Raw genomic sequence first — 18,231 nt, 5'->3', positions numbered from 1 at the left:
TTTGTTTCACACGGCCCATCAGTTCCTATGGGGATGATCGGGGGGATCTCTTCGCAGGCTGCAGTAGGACCCTGTGCCGCCGGGGAAATACTGGTAAATACACCGCTGTGAACGGCCATGATTGTCATCTATGTTGCAGAAAAAAAGATCAAGTTGTAACTACAAGGACTTAAATTAAATCTCTGCGTTTATCATATTGCTTTCACATTGTGTGTAATTTCCTAATGTCCCCTTATGGCGTCCAGGACTTTGTTTTCCTGATACGGAGCTCCAAACCTCTGCTAGGATATAGATTTAAAGGGGTGACCAGGGTTAGAAAAACATGGCTGCTTTCTTCTAAAAACACCACCACCATTGTCTATAGGTTGTGTCTGGTACTGCAGCTCAGCTCCCATTCACTTCAATAGAACTGAGCTGCAATAACACACACAACCTTTATGGACAAAGGTGGCGCTATCTTGAAAGAAAGCAGACATGTTTGTTTTTTTTAACCCCGGACAACCCCTTTAAGAGGTGACGTGCCAGCTTCCTGCGGTAATCATTAGATGGAGCTCACTCTGTACTGTTTCATTGAGTTCGCAGTATGCAGCTGCTCCCTCTAGTGACGGCTGCAGGTAGTGAGAATTCTAATAATTTAACTTGATACCTACATGTAGGAGTTGGAGTTCTGTATCACAAAAACGGAGCTCCAGCCGCCATAAAGATATATTCACTTAGTCAGCACTGAATTCTTAAGCTATATACAAGAAAAAAGGTAGCTGTGGACATTCAAAAGGGGTCCTCAATGAGACACATTCATCCACTTGATCAGTGGGGGTCCTACTGATGGAAATCATACAAGTGCTTGGACAGATGTCTCCATCCCTTGTGCCCATCCACTCCATTGTAACTACTATATGTTATGACGTTCAGACATCTTGAAAAGGGCGCAGAGTCGGGAATTCTTGATGTCCATATGCCTTAAGAGGCCATACTGACCGCGTCTGTGTTTGTAAAGGCCTTTACACGGAATGATTATCATTCAAAAAAATCGTTCAAACGAGCGAAAATGAATGATAATGATATAATTGTTCAGTGTAAACGCAGCCGACGATCAAAATGATGAATAAATCACTTTTTGTTCATTTTATGCAGCCATAAAAACCATCATTGGCTCATTCACTAATCGTTCGGTTTAAATACCGATCGTTCATTCATTCTCATTCACTGGTACAAAGAACGATTTCTTGTGTGAATGAGCCAGCGATGCATCTACCTGTATAAACAGGCTGCCTGAGTGAAGTCTGACATTGTTCGCTCGTTCAAATGACAAATCAGCAGGTCTAAATGAAGCCCTAGACGACTGTGAGGACCTTAACCCCTTCATGACATGGCCTATTTTGGGCTTAAGGACGCAACAATTTTTGGTGGATTTTCTTCTCCGTTTATCAAAAGCCATAAGTTTTTTATTTTCCCGTCGATGCGGCCGTATGAGGGCTTTTTTTTTTGCGTGGCGAACTGTAGTTTTTATCGGTGCCACTTTTGGGTACATAGACTATATTGTAAAACTTTTTTTTTTTTTTTATGATTGCAGGGAGAGAAAACGCATCAATTCTGCCATAGATTTTTTATTTTATTTTTTTTTTTACAGCGTTAATCATGCAGCATAAATGAGACTTTCCATTTTTTCTGCGGACCGGTACGGTTACAACGATACCAAAATTCTTACATTTTTTTTAGGTTTTCCCACTTTTCTGCAATAAAAACCCTTTTTTTGGAAATCTTTTTTCTATTCTAAATTGCTGCATTCAAAGTCCTGTAACTTTTTTATTTTTTGATGTACGGAGCTCTATGGGGCTTATCTTTTGCGAGACGAGCTGCAGGTTTTACTGGTACCATTTTGGGGTACATACAGCTTTTTTGATCACTTTTATTGCGTTTTTAGTGAGGCAAAATGCTAAAAATTAGCATTTTGCCTCAGTTTTTTAGCGTTTTTTTCCATGCACAGTCAAAAGCATGTGCAACTTATTGCACGCGTCGTTACGGACGCGAAAATACCAAATATGTGGGGTTTTTTTACCTTTTTTTATGCTAATCTGAGATACAGCATAAAAAAATGGTTTCTTTACTTTTTTTTTACATTTTTTTTAATCTGTTTTTTTTTTACAACATTTGTGTCCCCCTGGGGGACTTTAACCACTGCCCTGATGATCGCTGTCATAAGGCATGGCAGAGCTACTGGTCTGCCATGCCTTATCGCTTATACAGCGATCATAGGCATAGGCAATACAGGACGCCAGTGTCTGGCGTCCTGTTGCAGTGGTGACAGGCCGGGCTCTCGCGATGACATTGCGAGTTCCGGCCGGAGACACAGAGGGAGTCCGCTCCCTCTGTGAACTCTTTCCCTGCCGCGATCTGCTTAGATCGCGGCAGGGAAGGGGTTAACAGCGGGGGGCGCATCTCCGATGCCCCCCCGCTGTTGCAGCGGGATGCCGGCTGTGACTGACACACGTGATCATCACATGTGATCCCGCGCTATCTCCAGGGCGTAAGTTTACGTCCTGTTGCGGGAAGTACCAGGCTGCCAGGACGTAAACTTACGCCCTGCAGCGGGAAGGGGTTAAAGGCCTTATCGGGAGACCAAGCAAACTGATTTCAAAGCGGCTCATCCTGCTGTAAAGGAGAAAAAAAATAAGAGACAGCATTGACTTCACCCGATGGTCAGCTGCACTCTTTCTGCCAGTCACCCCCTGCTGTTCACACCTAGCTGTAGCAATGAAGATGTGCCCACACGGGGAAAAGTGACCATTGCAGTTAGTTATTGGCTGCAGAGAGTGAGACGATAATTGGGTGTAACGGTCACATGTCCCTTGCTGTAGTGAAGTCATCGCTGGCTTGCTGCAATAGGAAGTGAAATCCGCTGGACCAGGCAGAACGGAAGTGGAAGGGGACTTGGTCATGTAGGATTGAGTAGATTGGAGAAGGTTCTTGTCCCCGGCTAATCGCTTTAATTTTTCTCTCAACTTCCTTCACATTTCTTTCTGTCTTTCATTTACGTACTTTTATTCTAGATGAATATTTTGGGGATCAAAGACATTTTTGAAAATTTACAGAGAACCCAGGAAGGAAACACAGCCTGCTGCAAAGATGTCACTGTCCCCAAGTGAAGTGAAAAACAAGGGTTATGCTCTGAAAATGGCTCCTGGCAGATAGTGGGATATATTTAAATTAAAGTCTTATTTGTATAGCGCCAACTTATTCTGCAGCGCTTTGAACTAATTTATTTATTACCCCCCAGCAAGCTGGGTACTCATTTTACAGACCTCAGAAGGATGGAAGGCTGAGTCAACCTTGAGCCAGCTACCTGAACCAGGCAGGGATTGAACTCGCAACCTTCAGGTCGTGAGCGAGAACTTAGGACTGCATTCTGTTGCCTAAACACTCTGCATAACACACAGGACTCTATATACATATTAGGGTGCAATTGCAGTCACTCCTTCATGTAACCATGTTGGAAGCAAGAAAAACAGGTAACCAAAAGGACATGAGTGACAAGGACTAAATTGTGATGTGCAGACAACCGGGTTAGAGCATCTCAGAAACAGCAGGTCTTGTGAGGTGTTCCTGGTATGCAGTGGTTAGTAGCTACCGTGTTTCCCCAATAATAAGCCCTACCCTAATTTTTGGCGTGGGGTGGGGGGCTTGAAATATAAGCCGTAGCTACACTACATGAAAAATATAAAAAATAAAAACAACAATACTCACCTAGCAGGCAGCGTCCTTGTCCCTGGTGCTCCGGCAATCTTACGTGTAGTCTTCGGTGCTGAGAAAGCAATCTCTTCTTGGTAACGGGGTTTGAATACTCCGCCTCCAGCAAGAGATTGCTGTGATTGGATCACGAGCGCCATGGCTCTGCCAATCAAAGCAGGCACTCGATGAACCAATCACAGCCAATCAATGAACTCATTCATTGAATGGCTGTGATTGGTTTATCAAGCGCCAGCTCTGATTGGCTGAGACATGGCCCTCGTGATCCAATCACAGCAATCTCTTGCTCGAGGTGGAGTATTCAAGCCCCAATACCAGGAAGATTTTTTTTTCTCAGCACCGAAGACTACACGGAAAACTGCCAGAGCGACGCAGCCCAGCGTGAGGGACCCGGACACCGCCTGCTAGGTGAGTATTAAGACACCCCGAAAAATAAGACACTGTGCCTCTTTTGGGGCAAAAATTAATATAAGACAGTGTCTTATTTTTGGGAAAATACGGTAGCAGAAGCGGTCAAAGGAAGGACAGCCCATAAACCACCAAAAGGGCCACAGGCACTCAAGTTACAAGATTTAAAGGATCTGATGTCTTGGTGCCAGATACGACAGGATACCTTCAGGGGTCTTGTGAACTCCAGGCCTTGCCCAGTTGCTCTAACCTGGTGAGGCCAGGATGGGCAGCAGTATAAGAGGGATCTACACATAATTGTAAAGGAGTTTATGTTATGAATCACATATAATAAAGCTTTCTGTAGTCATGTGTACTGCTGATTTATGCAAAGTGAGAAATGGAACATAGCCAATGCTTTACCCCATAAAAACAGACATTTGTTTTTAATTTCCATCTGTCTGAATGACAACCAAGAAAGGCTGGTAAACTGCTGTAAGCTGCAGCTCAACATCCGCTACCGCAGCTCTGTTACTAAAGCTTTACCAAACATATGCAGCATGCCATGCTAACAGAAGCATATACGGCACTAGGAAAATGAATCTCATTAGAAGTCTGATATCGGCTTCACACTACAGGACTAAACTGGATGATGCCATATTTGCCAGATATCAGCCAGTCTGTATCCGTCGCTGTGAGACGTTCTCCGACTCCCGTTTGCAATCCAACCTGCACATCCGCCTTCAGGGTTCTGACGCTACACAGTGGAGCTGGGTGAAAGGATCTGAGCGCCTGAGAGAAGGGTACTATGAAATCCCATTTCCGGTCTCCAGTAAGTTTCCTGTAGTTCAAGTCTCCTTTAAAGAAAACTAAATCTGATTTTTGCAGCTCTGTGTATAAATCCGGAGCCACTTCAGCCATGGTGCAGTACTCATGGGGCAAGGTCCAGAAGAGATGTTCATGGTAGACCCAGCGTCGCTTCTTTAGGTTTTCCTTCCAGGTTTGCCCGCACTTCGACATCCATTTGTTGTTGATGGCTAAACATTGTTGAACTGTCCAGTCGAAGTCGTGCTTTGTGGTGTCGGACACGTACCATGGCATGACCTTCCCGTGGAAGTGAACTTCGGTGGCTAGGCCAAGGGACATTATGGCATCTGCCAAGACTAAATCAGTGACCAACTCAAACCCAGCGTTATCTAGAACGATGTCAACTCTTGTCCTTGACTCGGTGTTTCCATCTCTGTTCTTGGACAGGATGTTCCAAACTGAATTCATATCGTCCACCAGGATGAAGGCTTGGAAGTCCTCAAGGGAAGACAGGATGCTGGTTTTCTGGGAGTTGTCTTGACCCCCGGATATTGAAAGGTCACATCTGTTTCCCCATAGAGACACCTTTAAATGAAGAACACCATATTATATACGTGTGAGTATCTAAGGTGCCCATAAACTGTCAGAAACGCTTAATGAGCCAACAGCTATTCCTCACAACTCACATAGCCGAACTGAGAATGCATGCGTTTTCCATGGGGACAGAGGAGAAAGCTGCAGCCAGACGGTGGCTTATGGTACCTTCACATGGGGCGATTGGCACCTGAATAATCGCTGGAGACAGCGAAAGCACGTGATAGTCAACTTGTGTACACACGACCACCAACCGGAAACTGAGCAACAAATATAAAAAATATCGCTCACTTGGCGGAGTCACATGGTTTTTAGCACATCTAAGAACCAAGTGACTATCAGCCCGCTCCACCTGCGTTCTCTGATTGCTTTCACATAGGAGCGACAGTCATTGTGTGTAAAGCATACCTTTATACTCAGGGAGAACAAAAAGATCACATGTTGAAATTCAGCATGCACGGGCCTTCTTTTCCTCCGACAGTTGAAAGTTGGGACACTCCACATACATCTGTGGTTGCCCAGGTCCACGGAAATCAGCAGGTTTGGATGACTTTTGTTTAATGTGTATGGGGGCTTTTCTCTTTTTAGGTAATCGACTTCCAGATGCTCATTTTTAGGGCTATTAGGGCAGAAGTTCCACATATGAAGACCTATTGAAACCTATTGCAGCACTTGCGAGAACCTGTACTTACAGGGCCCTGATATCATCAATCTCAAGCTTCATCTTTGGCCAATTTTGTACAAATTCTTAACATGGAAACAGTCTGGGGGGGGGGGGGGGGAGAGGGATAGAGAGATCTTCCCTCCGTTCCTCCCCGCTCTCCCCCGCCGCTCCCCGCCAGCAGCCGAATCTTTGCTCCCGAGCGGGCAGGTACTCGCTAAGGGCAATGCTCGATTGAGCAATTGCCCTTAGCAAGTATGCTCGCTCATCTCTAATCAGGGCACTATAAAGAGATCTCTCCAATCATCTATTTATACCCAGGACTGTGACAAGGGGGTGCTCTCTACATCTAGAGGAAAGAAGGTTTCTATACTGACATAGAAAGGGTTCTTTACTGTAAGAGCAGTGAGAGTATAGAACTCTCTACCTGAGGACGTGGTGATGGCAAACTCACTAAAAGAGTATAAGAGGAATCTGAGCGCCTTTCTTGAGTTTTACAATATTACATGTTATGGTCATTGATTACTTCAGAATGGCCAGTGATCCAAGGATTATTCCGATTGTCAGACTTGGAGTAAGGAAGGATTTTTTCCCCGTAAAATTAGGAAAATTGGCTTCTACCTCACTTGGGTTTTTACCTTCCTCTGGATCAACATGGGGGGGGGGGGGGGGGGTGTATAGGCAGAACTGGATATACAAGAGTCTTTTTTCAGCCTAAAATACTATATTACTATTAGGTCAGGGGGTTCTGTCACAGCAGTTTAATGGAAGTCCTGAACGGATGCCAACGGAACCCTTCCCTGTCGGTAGTGAAGTTAACATATTCAACTATGTTATTCTATGCTCCAAATATAACAGAAACCAACAGACCCCTTGTCAAACAGAAACCAAAGGGGTGTCCATTTTACTAATGACAGGGAATGGATCTGTTAGTTTACATCTAGGAGTTCCATTAGACTGCTGGTTTCGGCACCTGTGATAGAACCCCCAGATGGAATGCCACAGTGTAGTGAAAATCTCTGTGGGAACTCTCCCTAAGGGAAACGGGTGGTCAGGGATCAACCCATTACAGCTGGGACAAGCTCGGGATCCCCATACATATTAGTGTTCAGTCATCTAAATCTGCCACTTTAGCCGGGCTGGATGACTCCCAAATGTGTAGGATTCCCTCCCAACCCCTTCCCGGCTGATGATGTCAGGATGAAGAAGGATCCGGCTTGCAGATTGTCAACTTCTGACATTTTGTTTGGCTGCAGCTTCCTCCACAAAAAACGCATGGCCGAACTGAAAGGTTGTGTGTTTGGGAGAGTCAGGAGAAAAGAAATAAAAAGATGACAGCTACTTAAGGTGTATTGGCACATTTAGCTACTAGTGTAATGCAGAAGAGCAAGTGCTCAATAGAACTATTAAACGGGTTGTCTACCTCTTCACTATTGATGAGCGAGCCTCAGGATAGGTCCTCATCAGTTGATCAGGGGCGGTCCACCTCTCAGATCTACAGCCGATCAGCGGCGGTCAGTGTGTGTGAAGCAGATGGCTCTGTACACACTGCAGCGGCCTGGGTTGTATTCAATGGGAACAGTGCCTGAATTATCAGCATCTACAGAGCTATTTGCATCCTGCTTCATCCACAATGACAATTACGCAGGACAACAGCTGGGGTCCCAAGTGGTGGACCTTCACTGATCAACTATTGAGGACACATCCTGAGGTTAGGTCATTGATATGATAGAGGTGGACAACCCCTTTAAGCTCTAAAATTCCATATTGTAACAACCACTTTCCATATGCCTTGTTGGGCATCATTTCTGCCCCTTGTATGGTTGGCAAAGATTTACCCACCTGCACCAGTTTGTAGATCTCATCCCGGACTTCATCATTACTGAGAACATTAACTTTCCCTTTAATCTCCTGAAGATGACTGCACAGGGCCAAGATTGCTTGCTGGGACTGAAAGAAACTTTGATTCTTTACATCCCTGAAGACGTCATATTCAGAAACTGGAGGGCTGTGCAAAGAAAGAGTCAGAGAGGCTTATTTATGCTCTTCATGCTCGGCTGCTGTTAGGACACAGATATGATCAGTTGCACTGTTGGAGTTTGCCACAAGCCTCTTGCCGCACCGCATCCTCAGCCCTTGGCTCTGACCCTCCGCATGCTTTACACTTATAAGCTCAGCAGGTTTCAATAGATCGTGGTTATACACGCAACCAACCAGAAAACTCACCAAAGCATGGAGCAAGTAGTTGTGCATACAACAAGGAGACGCTAAACTACAAGCAACTTCTTAAAGAGGTTTTCAAAAGATTGAATATTTCTTACATGTGGATAGAGGTGACAAGTATCTGACCGGTGGGATCTGACCGCTGAAACCCTGACTAGTGACAAGAATGGTGGTCCCGTGTACCACTGAATGAACGGAGCAGTAGTCAACCATGTATACCCCCGCTCCAGTCATCTGAATGGGACAGATGGAGATGGCCAAGCACTTGAGGTCAACGCTCTCTGGCGGTCTCATGGTAATGAATGGAGCGGTAGCATGCATACTCTGCTAGATTCACACCAGATGGAAGGGGGCGCACAGGACCCTGGTTGTACACCCCAACGAGAGCCAAATACATCCCCTGTGGATATAATACATCCTTATAGTGATCAAAGTGAAAATCACTGCCAGTGGCCATACTTACCAATATACTGAGCAGCGCACGTATCAGTGGGACTGGCACCCTTTGTATAATACTAATCAGCCAGTCCCCTCAATATGTTGTAGGCATGCAAGTGGTTGTTCATCACCACCTTACACTTGTGCAATGCTCTTCCAATTTGCCTTTCCACATTGTGTTGGGAGGGGTGTATACCTCAGCTGGTGTATTTTTGTATCAGTATATCGGTAAATATGGCCACTGGCAGTAATATCTGAGGTGATTCGTCCTTTTGCAGTGATAGGTTTGTAATCAAAGCGTTTTTCTTGTGCTGCATTGCTTCAAACCCTTTATATAGACAGTGATAAGATTGTGTCTGCCTGCAGCCACCACTAGAGGGAGCCTACTGAATACTGCTGCATGTCTTAAAAGGGGTTGTACCAAGGACACAACCCTGTTTATATGCTCTGTTAGGTTAACCCCTTAGTGACCAAGCCTATTTGCGCCTTAATGACCAACTAATTTTTCAGTGTTTTTTACATCGTTGAGTTCTTAGCGCGCTCATTTTTCCGCTGACATGGCCATGTGGGGGCTTGTTTTTTTGCGTGACAAGTTGTATTTTTTAATACCATCATGTAAAGCCACATTTCCTGTGCAGCAGCCAATGTCTGGCTGGACATGGCCTTCCCTAAAACAATCAGCTGTTTGGCAGGAGTAGAACCCGGGCAATCAGCTGCTCGCCCTCCGTGCCACACCCTGTAAGGAGTCATCTCTGATAAGACATCTCCTTTCATCTCCCTCTAGTGATGACTGCGGGCAGCAAGACTCTTATTTCTTAATTCTATGATGATTTATAGGTATTGCCACCCAGATTTGTGTTGTGATATCAGGATGTGGATGCATTTGCATCACTAGGCAGATTCAATGGTTTTATTTTAGGGTGAATGTCCTTTAGGCCTCCGGGCTCACACGGCCGTATGCGTAAAACCCTGAGTGACTCACAGCGAGTTTTACCACTGTGCAGCCGGCCTATTGCCACATATGGCAGCTATACTGTACTGCCTATGACAGCCTATCTCACTTCCCAATGGCGTGTGTGTGTGTATATATATATATATATATATATATATATATATATATATATATATATATATATATATATAAACACACATGTAATCCGTGGTAATCTTACACTCATGTGAGCCCCACGAAAATCAGAGGGTACTGTTGTGCTGCCCTTGTCATTAAACCATGGCATCCACGGACATCATCAGTTCTCACCTCAGCCACAAACCTTCTTGAATCCTGCGATACAAGTAACACTCCACATACAGCCAAGGGGATCTGAACCAGCTCGGCTCTTCACCATCACTCAGTAGGGTTTTCTGGTAGTCCAGGTACTGATTCCAGATCTGTGTGTCTGGCCACTCGTCGGTCAGCGGCAGGATGGGCTTATCGGTCTGCATTTCATTCCGTAGTTTGGAAAAGAAAGATAAAGCCTTCTTCTCCGCTTCGATGCCTTCCTGAAACAAACCAGACTTATTAAGAGTAAAGAGGTTGTCCCATTTTCATACACCATATTGGGAAATTCTGAGTTAATAGATGGGGGTTGTCTTTCAGGACCCTCATCTCTTTTCCGGAGTGGAAAGCAGATACAACGAACATCTCTCCCTCTGGAGGACTGCCCTACGACCCTATTACACAGACAACCCATTGATTTGAATGTACACCATGTAATGCTTAACTTCCCCTGTGGTAGTGCTGCAGGAAAACTGAATACTTACTACCAGGTTTCCCTACAGTCCCACCACTTCTTCTCTTAGCTGCCATAAGCATTGCAAGGTGACAGGAGAGGGGAGTATTGTCTGACAATGTCTATTCCTACAGAGTTGCTGGAAGAGAGACATCTAAAGGGCAGCTCTGTCAGAAGCGAACTACAGAAACACAAGGCTCTACAGCCATATATTATAAATCATATATTATATGCCATGATGAGATCCTCTGGAGGATCAGCAAGTGTTTCCCATTGTTTACTGTGGAAAACCACATATCGCATGTAATGTGTTATCCGGCCCCATTCAACACAATGGCAGAGGCACTCTGAGAAAACGCCTAAAGATAGGACACGCTGCCATTTCTTCCTGTGAGGTGGGGAAAAAAAAAATTAAAATCGCTCATGTATATGACCCTATTCAAAAAGGATAGGGTTCATATTCATACGAGATCTTCTTGCCCATGTGAAAGCGGCCTTAGGACGTATTGGCGGTTTCACAAAAGTTTCGATCACTGGAGATCCAAGTGCTGAGACCCCTGCTGATGGTTGACCTGAAGGGGTTACAGTACTAACCTGGGCTCATGTGCCTTTTTAGCCATCATCAATGTTGTTGGCTCCTCTCAACATGTGAAGATGGATACATCGACTTCCATTAAAATCTATGAGTCTACCGAGAGGAGCTGACAAACAGCGATGGCCGTTGAAGGGGCACAGGGCTTGAGTGAGCGCTGTAGCTCCTTCATTTCAGCGATCACTGGGAATCTCAGGACTTGGATCCCAACTGAGCAAAAGCTGTGACATGTTGCTGTGACATGTCAAGAGCTTTTTTTTCTATTGTGCAATTACTCTTTAAAGGGGTTGTCCCGCGCCGAAACGGGTTTTTTTTTTTTTTCAACAGCCCCCCCCGTTCGGCGCGAGACAAACCCGATGCAGGGGTTAAAAAAGAAAACCGGACAGTGCTTACCTGAATCCACGCGCTCCGGTGACTTCTTACTTACCTGCTGAAGATGGCCGCCGGGATCTTCTCCCTCGGTGGACCGCAGGGCTTCTGTGCGGTCCATTGCCGATTCCAGCCTCCTGATTGGCACGAGCGGCCCCATTAAGAAAAGAAGAAGACCGGACTGCGCAAGCGCGTCTAATCCGGCGATTAGACGCTGAAAATTAGATGGCACCATGGAGACGAGGACGCTAGCAACGGAACAGGTAAGTGAATAACTTCTGATAACTTCTGTATGGCTCATAATTAATGCACAATGTACATTACAAGGTGCATTAATATGGCCATACAGAAGTGCATAACCCCACTTGCTTTCGCGGGACAACCCCTTTAAGGGCCTTTTACACAGGCTGATGTTTTTCAATCTTCAGGCTGTATGAAGGTTCCGCCAGTCACCCAACGAATGAGCAAATAAAACGTTCCTGGCAGCATATCTCGTCGTGTAAATGTGGGATGTACTGCAAACAATAACGAAACCACATGAGAACAATGCTTGTAGAAATAAAATCGTTCCTCCCAGAAATAGTCTGAATCAGCCTGTGTGAAGGCCACAAAACTAAGCGCTGATCTCACCGATTGGTGGTCATTACAGAGCTAGGATTGTGCCATGTAAACGTAGCCTTAATGACCCTCCTTGAGCGGTACTGCAATTATTGCATTCTGCGGTCCTTTAACCCTTTCCAATCCACTGTCTGACGACATTCTAATTGAAGGCTGTACAGCTCCAATGTCGGAAGACGTCCGGCAGGGTATTCTTACTGTAGATTACTGGCCGCTCTGTTGTCGGGGGCCTCTCCAGCATGTCCTATACCGCAGTATTAGCTCTAGCCATTGTATAATGGCAGAAAGAGAAAACCCCCTAGGAAACCCTGAATCCAAAATTGGATTGCAAAGGGTTAATAATACTATTTACAGACATTCACTCACCTCTCCATGAAGTTCCAGGAACTTATTCTTATTCCGATGTACGGTGTCTATCACTTTCGTTAGAATCTGAGGCATCCGATCTTTCACTGTGTAGTAAGCAAATGACCTGAGAAAAAAATGTGTATACAATGTATCATTAGCAAAGAGCATGCATTGTATATCTACAGAGAAAACAGAAACAACGATGTACGGCTATCATAATTAGGAGACGTGTAATTTAATAGTTGCAAGTAAAAGAGTTCTAGGTAACTAACAGCAAAATAGCGGATGCACTTAAAGGGGTTGTGCCAAGATTAAAAGTTATCCTCTGTCCCACAAGACAAAGGAAAACTATTTGATGGGTTGGGGTCCGACCGCTGGGACACCCACCAAACTAGAGGATTCAGTGTCCTGTTATGTGAATGGAGAGACAGCAGAGTATGCACCTTGCTGCTCCATTCATTTTAATGGCACTGCCAGAGATGTCAAAGCACTTTAACTCGGCTATTTTCGATGGTCCCATTGAAATGAAAGGAGGAGATGTGATGCTCATGTGCGACAATTGCTCCATTCATTAGGGGACGCTACAGACCCCGCTTCTCATCATCAGCAGTCCAAAAGGTTTGTCTTTGGGTTAACATCCACATTTTCATTTTTTTATTGTATCACACAAACAAAAATGTAGGCACCGCTAGATCCAGCACACCAGCGGTGCCCGATGGTCCCTAGTGAAAATAATGGGGTGCAGTCACAAAATCTGACTTCTTCAGTCAGCTGTGCAGGTTCCCTCCCATTAACATGTATGGTAAAGCATGCACACGGCGGTCTGAAAAGTCAGATTTTCAGACCGTGTGCGTATTTCACCAGAAGACACCACTCTAATGGGTGCGTATAAAAATGACATCCCGCAGCTCTCCATCACCTCTCCGAACAGCACCATAATATAGCGCTGTTCGAAGGTGACAGGTGCCCTTTAACCCCTTAATGACGCGGTCCTTGTTTCTTTTTCCATTTTCGTTTTTTCCTTCCCCTTTTAAAAAAATCGTTACTCCTTTTTTTTTATCCATTGAGGTCGCTGTATGAGGGCTTGTTTTTTGCGGGAAAGGTTGTGTTTTTCCATGGTGCTATTTAATGTACCATATAATGCACTGAAAAACTTGGAGTAAAATGAAAAAAAAAAAAAGTCATTCCACCATCTTTCAGTGCGTCGTTTCTACGGCGCATAAACTGCAACGAAAATGACATAACTGTATTCTCAGTACGACTACTACGATACCAAACTTACATAGTTTTTTTTTTTTTTTGCAGTAGTACTTTTATTTTAAGACATTTAATTTTTTTTAAATTATTTTCAGTCAACATAGTGTGTGAGGGCTCATTTTTTGCAAAACGCCCCATAGTTTATGTTGGCACCATTTTGGAATACATACGACTTTTTGATCGGTATTTATTGCATTTTTTCTGGGAGACAGGGTGACTGAAAAAGTGCATTTCTAGCGTTCTTTATTTATTTCTTTTCGAACTGCATTCACCGCGCGGGGATAGTAATGCACTACTTTGATAGATCAGACTTTTATGGACTCGGCGATACCAATTATGCATATTTGTTTTAGGATTTAGATTTTTTTTTTTTATTATAGATATGGCAAAGGGGGGGGGGGGGTGTGATTTAAACTTTTTAAACTTTTTTTTTTTTATAATTAATAAAACTTTATTGATCTTACTTTTACTGTTTCTTTTTTTTTTTTAGCTCCCCTGGGGGACCACAACTATCGATGCTTTGATCGCTTCTGCAGTATGATGTAATGCAATAGCATTACATCATACTGCAATCTGACAGGCAGCCTATCAGGCCACACCACGGGGATGGCTTGATAGGCAGAGACCCTTGCTGCCATGACACCCATACGGTTTCCTGCGATCTCACGTGGGGGACCCGTATGGGACCCTTGAACATCGTTCGAAGCATTTTAATGTCGCTGTCAGAATTGACAGCGCCATATAAAAGGGTTAATAGCTGCGATCGGCCAGGCGGCCAATTGCAGCTATTGCGTGCCGGTGTCAGCTGTAATAAACAGCTGACGCCGGCGCTGTATGAAGAGAGGTCGCACAGTGATCTCTCTTCATACATAGGCCACCGATACAGGTCATCAAAAGGCGTATTGGCAGTCGTTAAGGGGTTAAGCTATAAGTAAAAACCTTTTTCAGTTTTAAACACGTCAGCAGCTTCTCTATTGTGTGAAGGCATTTCAGCTTGGATGGTTCCGACTTTCGTTTTACATTTGGAGGTCTGTTCCAAGGAGATATCAGGGGCCGAGTGCACATAGCTATGGTGAACTGGCCAATTACAGTAAATTAATTTCAAATAGCTCATTAATAATTTGGAATTAAAATGATTCCAGAGTTTTACCAGAGAGGTGAGCAACTATAAGGAGCATTCCTGCTTTTGGAGGACCTGCTTTGTCCATACATTTTACCCACAGAGCCCATTTGTTTCAACTGGAACAATGTAATACTTCATTTCTCCTGTGGGGGTGCTGCAGGGAATCTGAACACTTGTTTGCAACAGATTACAGCTGGCCAGGGAGGGTTCAGTATGCAGAGCACCCTGTCATCAGGTGACCATATTAGCATTATTTCTGCTAAAGGTGGCACGGAGAGTCACTGAGTTTAAGGGGGCAGATACGGTGTCACATGGGTGATATGGATTTTGGTTTAACATGGCTCCTTTAATAAAAGCAGAAATAACACGAAGTTACTCGGGACCCGTCACATGAAACTCTTGAGTTTTGCAATTTCCTGAGAGCTTGTGGCAGAGAAATGCATGCCCTGATATAATACAGACTGTATGCGGGATCACTAATGTACATACACACCCTTCAAATTTGGCAGACAGCGAGCAGGGAGTCTCCATCGTGTTGATTTCTTGGGTGTGTAGTCTACGCAAGAAGAAACATGAAGCTACGCAACATTCACTAGATCGTTACTGCAGTAGCGCCTGCAAAAGAGAGAACGTGAAATTCTAATTAGATTTCAATAAACGTAAATAATGTACAAAGCCGATGAAACATAAATGAAACATCTGCCCAAGTATGTCTGAGTACACTGTTCAGCCAGAGAGCACCCCCGTAAACAAAGCGCGATATACCATCCCAGTCAGAGTGCCCCATAAGCAGCGCCAGAGAGAAAGTGTCAGATACAGAGCAACAGCCAGGGAGTACCCCCAAACACCGTGCCAACAAGAGCGTGTCCCAGTATATTGTTACAGCCGGGGAGTACCCCCATACCACGTGCCAACCACAGCATGTCCTAGTATATTGTTACAGCCGGGGAGTACCCCCATACCACGTGCCAACCACAGCGTGTCCTAGTATATTGTTACAGCCGGGGAGTACCCCCATACCACGTGCCAACCACAGCATGTCCCAGTATATTATTACAGCCAGGGAGTACCACCATACACCATGCCAACCAGAGCATGTCCCAGTATATTGTTACAGCCAGGGAGTACCCCCATACACCATGCCAACCACAGTGTGTCCCAGTATATTGTTACAGCCCAGGAGTACCCCCATACCACGTGCCAACCACAGCATGTCCCAGTATATTATTACAGCCAGGGAGTACCACCATACACCATGCCAACCAGAGCATGTCCCAGTATATTGTTACAGCCAGGGAGTACCCCCATACACCATGCCAACCACAGTGTGTCCCAGTATATTGTTACAGCCCAGGAGTACCCCCATACACCATGCCAACCACAGTGTGTCCCAGTATATTGTTACAGCCCAGGAGTACCCCCATACACCATGCCAACCACAGTGTGTCCCAGTATATTGTTACAGCCCAGGAGTACCCCCATACAGCGTGCCAACCAGAGCGTGTCTCAGTATATTGTTACAGCCCAGGAGTACCCCCATACACCATGCCAACCACAGTGTGTCCCAGTATATTGTTACTGCTAGGGAGCACCCCCATACCCCGTGCCAACCACAGCGTGTCCCAGTATATTGTTACAGCCCGGGAGTACCCACATACAGCGTGCCAACCACAGCATGTCCCAGTATATTGTTACAGCCCGGGAGTACCCCCATACCACGTGCCAACCACAGCATGTCCCAGTATATTGTTACAGCCCGGGAGTACCCCCATACAGCGTGCCAACCACAGCGTGTCCCAGTATATTGTTACAGCTAGGGAGTACCCCCCATACCCCGTGCCAACCACAGCATGTCCCAGTACAGTGTTACAGCCGTGGAGTACCCCCCATACACCGTGCCAACCACAGCGTGTCCCAGTATATTGTTACAGCCCGGCAGTACCCCCATACACTGTGCCAACCACAGCGTGTCCCAGTATATTGTTACAGCCCGGCAGTACCCCCATACAGCGTGCCAACCACAGCGTGTCCCAGTATATTGTTACAGCCCGGCAGTTCCCCCCATACACTGTGCCAACCACAGCGTGTCCCAGTACAGTGTTACAGCCGGGGAGTACCCCCATACCCCGTGCCAACCACAGCGTGTCCCAGTATATTGTTACAGCCCGGCAGTACCCCCATACACTGTGCCAACCACAGCGTGTCCCAGTATATTGTTACAGCCCGGCAGTACCCCCATACACTGTGCCAACCACAGCGTGTCCCAGTACAGTGTTACAGCCAGGGAGTACCCCCATACAGCGTGCCAACCACAGCATGTCCCAGTATATTCTTACAGCCCGGGAGTACCCCCATACACTGTGCCAACCACAGCGTGTCCCAGTATATTCTTACAGCCCGGGAGTACCCCCATACAGCGTGCCAACCACAGCATGTCCCAGTATATTCTTACAGCCCGGGAGTACCCCCATACCACGTGCCAACCACAGCGTGTCCCAGTATATTGTTACAGCCAGACGTCGCTCACTAGTTGTGCCGTTTCGATGAGCTTAATGCAAACAACTAGCGCCTAATGAGCGATGTCTTCCGCGGTGCCCTGCCACTTCCTGTGCTTATATGGGGCAATTATCGCTTAAAAATAGCTAGTTCGAGTAATTTTTCTGCTGATAGTTGGCCCGTGTAAAAGTAGCCCCATAAGTAGTTTTATCCTGAGTGCCCCCAGACACTGTGCCAATACTGGTGCCAACAGCATGTACTGCTTTATACAGGGTCACCCACAGATGCCAAGCAGAGTGCAACCATGCAAAGAGTGCCCCCATAGACTGGGCAATTTCTCATTAGCAGTGTCAATAGAAAGTGAGCCCAGCAGGCATTTTTCACCTAAGCGCACAGAATACATCTACCCGCGTTTATATACAGCATATACACATCCACACACCAGTGCAGCTATCACAGGGGCTCAGTAAAGCGGCCGTCACGCATATCCCTCCGCCCCTCAGTCTCCTCTCCCCCTGCCTCAGCGCTCACCACACTCCGAGGCTGCAGCAGGTTGCAGGAGCCCAGGACTCATCCCTCCCTTCCCCGCACATTCGCGTGACTTTCACTATATGCTCTATTATCTCGCGCCCCCGAGCTATATAAAGAAAAACTGAGGAAAAATTACATATTTATATTTACAATTATTTCTGATACTTTTCTTTTGGAGCAGAGGGTTCTTCTCAGCCGCTGGCGTCACCGAATCTGCCGCTGCCAATGACAAGAGTAAACCTCCACCGGGAAGCATATTAACTTTTCCGCAATACTTCTGCCCTATTTAGCAATTCCTGCAATCTGA

General features: G+C 45.6%; 1 protein-coding gene across 4 annotated transcripts; it reads right to left on the bottom strand.

The window, feature by feature from the left end:
- Positions 1–4,565: 4,565 nt before the first annotated feature.
- On the bottom strand, positions 4,566–18,187 carry ARMT1 (acidic residue methyltransferase 1). Of its 4 annotated transcripts, none has more exons than XM_066590554.1 (6): positions 18,075–18,187; positions 15,391–15,512; positions 12,536–12,641; positions 10,119–10,360; positions 8,039–8,204; positions 4,566–5,526 (listed from the first exon to the last, which is right to left on the bottom strand). In XM_066590554.1, exons 2-6 carry the CDS (start codon positions 15,426–15,428, stop codon positions 4,762–4,764), a joined length of 1,317 nt encoding a protein of 438 aa, XP_066446651.1. In that variant the 5' UTR covers positions 15,429–15,512; positions 18,075–18,187; the 3' UTR covers positions 4,566–4,761. The 4 variants fall into 4 exon arrangements, with proteins under 4 accessions (XP_066446651.1, XP_066446652.1, XP_066446649.1 ...); XM_066590555.1 differs by having other exon boundaries at positions 18,090–18,142; XM_066590552.1 differs by lacking the exon at positions 18,075–18,187 and adding an exon at positions 17,925–17,975.
- Positions 18,188–18,231: the final 44 nt, after the last annotated feature.

The sequence above is a fragment of the Eleutherodactylus coqui genome, chromosome 2 (assembly GCF_035609145.1).
Source record: "Eleutherodactylus coqui strain aEleCoq1 chromosome 2, aEleCoq1.hap1, whole genome shotgun sequence".
Lineage (NCBI taxonomy): Eukaryota > Metazoa > Chordata > Amphibia > Anura > Eleutherodactylidae > Eleutherodactylus > Eleutherodactylus coqui.
The sequence above is the reverse complement of the archived record's forward strand: the minus strand, read 5'-3'. Positions and strand labels throughout refer to the sequence as shown.